General features: G+C 39.7%; 1 protein-coding gene across 1 annotated transcript in view; it reads right to left on the reverse strand.

The window, feature by feature from the left end:
• Positions 1-4631, reverse strand: part of Ppm1k (protein phosphatase, Mg2+/Mn2+ dependent 1K) — a 25699-nt gene that overhangs the window by 6859 nt on the left and 14209 nt on the right. The window contains exons 4-5 of the mRNA XM_021191112.2: positions 1181-1346; positions 555-699 (exon numbers count right to left, since the gene is read on the reverse strand). Of these exons, the coding sequence (XP_021046771.1) occupies positions 555-699; positions 1181-1346 (311 nt within the window). The remainder of the gene's footprint in view (positions 1-554; positions 700-1180; positions 1347-4631) is intronic.

Below are 4631 nucleotides of genomic sequence, written 5' to 3' on the forward strand. Positions count from 1 at the left end.
AAAATGAGGATGGCTTTTGTATCTCTTTTGAACAGAGGCTGCCACACAGTAAATCTTATATAAGTATTTGTTTCATAACATAATGTGAGATATCTTCCTTATGTGGAAATCCTTCCTTCAACTATAAGCATCCATGGCCTGTCACTTGTAAAGTTCCCATTATACTGGGCTGACTTAGGAGCTCTAGGGCAGGAAGCAGCANGACATGTGTCATGCAGTGGCCAGTTTACAGTAACAGGCGCTGGGCAAAGAAAAGTGGCTGGCTATGGAGCTCAGTGGAGGAGGAAAGTTGAGGATGACTTCCAAGCAGGGATAATGAATTTGAATGGCAGCCTTTGGGAAAGGAAGGGTAACAGGGGCCTTCCACCAGAGGAAGACTAGCCAAGATTTCACCCTCATCAGGCCAGAAATAAGCATCTTATTTTGAGTTTCTTCACAAATTAATACCCCTTTAAAAACATCTTTCCTTCAGGTAATCTTCTATAACAGCCAGCAGTGTGACAAGTCCTTAGAAATTCTCTGTGCATGACTCAATGTTTCTGATTCCTTCTTACCTTAATCCTTGTTGTCTCAGGTTCTGCTATTACACCACTGGCTTTAAGATCCAAATCTCCGATACTCCTTGTCATCGCAAGTCTGCCATTTACATGGGGCTGTCCCAAACTATTCCAAGCTACAAACCCACCGCATTTCTTGATCCTAGTCAAGAAGAAATAAAATTAATAGTAATAACAATAACAATATAATGTGAAAGAAACTGTGGCTCTGGTATAAATACCAATTTTCAAATGGAAATTTAGAGCCTAGTGTTTCAAAATATACCCATAATCTAGGAACTTGGGAAGGCTCAGAAGGGCCAGCCCACGTTAAATGCCAAAACTTAATTCCACAACAAGATATAAATGAAAACTTTAAGCCATGTATGGTGTACACAACCGGATAATCCCAGCGTGTGAGAGGCCAAAGAAGCAGGGTACAGACGTTAAGCCAGACTGGGCTGCAGGAGATCCAGACTCAACAAACCCAAAACAACCAAAACAAGAAAATCTGCACTGAGGTAGTGGCTGTGCACCTGCTTTCAAGAGGCCCCAGTGTATTACATCAGCCCAGAGAAGAAAATAGAACACTGTTTCTATGGCAACTACAGCTATCACCCCATAACAAGGCATGGTGACAGTACCTTTCTTTCTCATCTTTTCTTTCTGGGGTATGGTCAGTGGTCAGCTTCATGGGTTTTCCTTTTCTACACAAAAGAGCCCGGCTGTCTCCAACACTGGCTACCACCAGTTCAACACCATCTCTCAACAGGGCTACTGTTGCAGTAGTCCCAGAGGTCAGGAGGCTCGCTACAAATATTATAAAACAGAGCATCTGTTAGTGATAGGAATGTTCAGACATGGAGTTGTCATTACAAAATAAAACAGGAGCATGATAACTTAAGTCTGGGAGGAACCATTCTAATTCAAGGAGAGCTGTGCAAACGAAATGCAAACTATGTAAGTAATGCCATGCAGAGAAGCGATTATTCAACTCTGTAACAAGGCTCCATGCAAACAAAATGGCTGGTAAACTAATTTGGTGTGCAAAGCATCAGTGTCTCCAAGAAGTCTGTGTGTGAAAAGCAGAGCTGATGAAAACTAAGAATTACGATGCCTTAGTGTGCCTAATGGGCATCAAAATAAAACATGAAATGTCGCTGATCTGGCTGCTATGACAGCATGACAGACCTGCTGGGCCCATTAGGTGAGACTCCTTTGCTATAATCAGATTCGGGTTCTTCTCTTCTATTCCTTACTCTCATCCAGTCAAGGCACTACCAGTTATTAGGTGAAGAGAGAAATGCAAAGTACAACCCATTTGTTCTTCAAGTACTACTGTGTATATTCTTCCCTCTAGAACCACGTCATCTCTCTCTCTCTCTCTCTCTCTCTCTCTCTCTCTCTCTCTCTCTCTCTCTCTCACNTCTCTCTCTCTCTCTCTCTCTCTCTCTCTCTCTCTCTCTCTCTCTCACACACACACACACACACACACACACACACACACACACACACACACTCATGCAAGCTTGCACCAATTTTGTTTGCTCTACACCTGAAGAAAAGCTATAGCCACCATTAGATGAATAGATCTGAGTAGTAGACAGTGAAATTCATTCCAGTTCCTTATAAACGTGGTATGGTTAACACTATTAGCCCCCAAAGTATCCACTCAGAGAATCTGCAGCCAACAGCAGACAAGCAGAACCAGCTGCAACTTAGGCACCTTGCCTGGACTAGAACCTGTCAGCCATGTGCATTTTCTCTGCCATCAAGTAAAGCCCAATGTTGCTAGGCTTGAGGTTGCTACTCTTTCTTCTAACCAAGCAAATGCATTTGTGTGTCTTCCTTTGATTTAGTCTAACATTATCTTTTCTGTATCATTCACCACTTACTAAAAATATTTAAGGTGCATTGAGCCTTGCAGAAAGAGGGAATACTGTGAAACTATGAACCAAAGAACAATATAGCAAAGTGGCAGAAATTGAGAAATAACTTACACACACACACACACACACACACACACACACACACACACGCACTTAATAGCTGGTCTTGAACACAGGAAAATCAGTATTTTTATTGAGACAGAAAAATGCATTATAAATTCAGTTTGTAGCAATATTAGAACTATTTTCTAAGCAAAATAATTTATATTTGATAAGTAGTACATAGAGAGTGTATGTGAACTACAGTATATATTAGCAGACTGGGGTTTCAATAGACATGGAGAAGCAATCAAAGTAGCTCCTATGCCAGAAACAGGACATAAGACATTTATTCATAGCATATTTGTTCACAGTAAGACAGGAATTTAGCACGAAGAAGTTTTTCCAGCTGGCTAACTTAAATTTGTTGTCCACATGAAGGCAGTGTGGGTCTTGACTGATAATGCATATTTATATGTTTATGTAATCATAAATGACTATTGCTGCTGCTGTTAATCTCTCTTTCACCAGTGTTGCAGGACAATAGAAAAAGAGAAAAATAATAATCACAATTTGAACAGCAACTGAAAGGGAAAATCTAACATCACCCCCAGTGATTATTAAACCATGTAAATAATAATCTGCATCAACCAATACTGCTGAACTATTTATTAGAAATGGGTGCCCTTGACATGCACGATTCATGAACACCAAAAGGAAATTAACAACCCGAAGCAGTTAACAACGCAATAAGAGCAACAGTTCAAAGCTGTTCACATCTGGTGACCTCCAGCATAAGAGGGGTATTCAAAAATACTGTGCAGAGCTACAGGTATAGCTCCGTGGCAAAGCACTTGCCCAGCGTGCCCATAGCCCTGGGTTCAATCCCAGCACAGAAAGCAAATCTGCCTTTATAGCTCTTGTTAGCTTGGAGTTTAGTTCGCTACAAAAAGCCACATGTAACGAACACAGAATTGGAAGTTCGTGGTGGTGCCCCCAATTGCTCCCACTTTGTGTCTGTGCAGTTCTTCTCCTGACCTGTCATCCTTAGGAGCGCTGCCGCTTTCCACGCAGAAGCACAGCACACTTCTAGTAGGTATAGTGTAGGTTGCATCTGTGTTTTCTACCATCCAATTTGTTTTAAGTGGCTATTTGTAAAAAATAAAGCGATGGTATATGGCTTCATCAAATGTGAAAACTACATGACACAAATTGAATTTAAAATTTTTGAAGGTGATGCCAGAAAGGTTGGAGAACGCGCTTAGTGGTAGAACAGTCGTCTAGACTGTAGGCATGAGTTCTGTTAAAAAAATAATCCTGGTCTTATAGGATGGGCTCGACAGAAGTGAAAGTTAGGCACATATAAAGAAATGAGAAAAGATAAGTAGAGAAGGTAACTGTGGTCCTATAGAATGTTTGCTCGCTAGCTATGGCTCTGAACACCCCCGCCCCCACCACCCAAACCCTTGCACATATGCACACACATGCTAAAAGAATATTATATACTTTTAAAAAGCTGATACTGCTTCAATATTTTAGTTAAAAATTTAAATTTCTTAAATTTGGATAACTTTGAAACCATAAGAGATAGAACTAATTTTCTTTTACTCAAATCCTGAATGGCTAGCAAACAGTATTCTGTCTGCAGTGATTTTAATATGTTTGATAAATAGTTCCCTGATGCCAATAGGCAGATTTTGTACAAATACATCTTTAAAATAGTTCCAAAACTCTGATTTTTAAAAAGCATAAATATGTACACAGTGCATAAGAGAACTGTTATAACACTTTTTAGACACAGCATACTGTACACTTCCCTATCTTATTCTTTTCTGCTTTGAAGCAAATGATCATTAAGAAGCAGAATAAATTTTAAGACATCTTCATGAAGTTCTGAGATTATCCCAAAGGATGACAACTAAATTAAGCAATCTAGCTTAATTTTATTATTAGAAATAAATGCTATTTTAGTTCTTTAACTGTTTGATTATGTGAGTCATCTAGAGAGTCTTTTTAAGATGTACACATTAAATATTATAAGTTCAAACCTCCTGATTTATAATGATTAAAAATAAATGTTTTAGCTGGGTGGTGGTGGTGCAAGCCTTTAATCCCAGCACTTGGGAGGCAGAGGCAGGCGGATTTCTGAGTTCGAGGCCAGCCTGGT

This window comes from Mus pahari, chromosome 2, assembly GCF_900095145.1.
Source record: "Mus pahari chromosome 2, PAHARI_EIJ_v1.1, whole genome shotgun sequence".
In the NCBI taxonomy this organism is placed as follows: domain Eukaryota; kingdom Metazoa; phylum Chordata; class Mammalia; order Rodentia; family Muridae; genus Mus; species Mus pahari.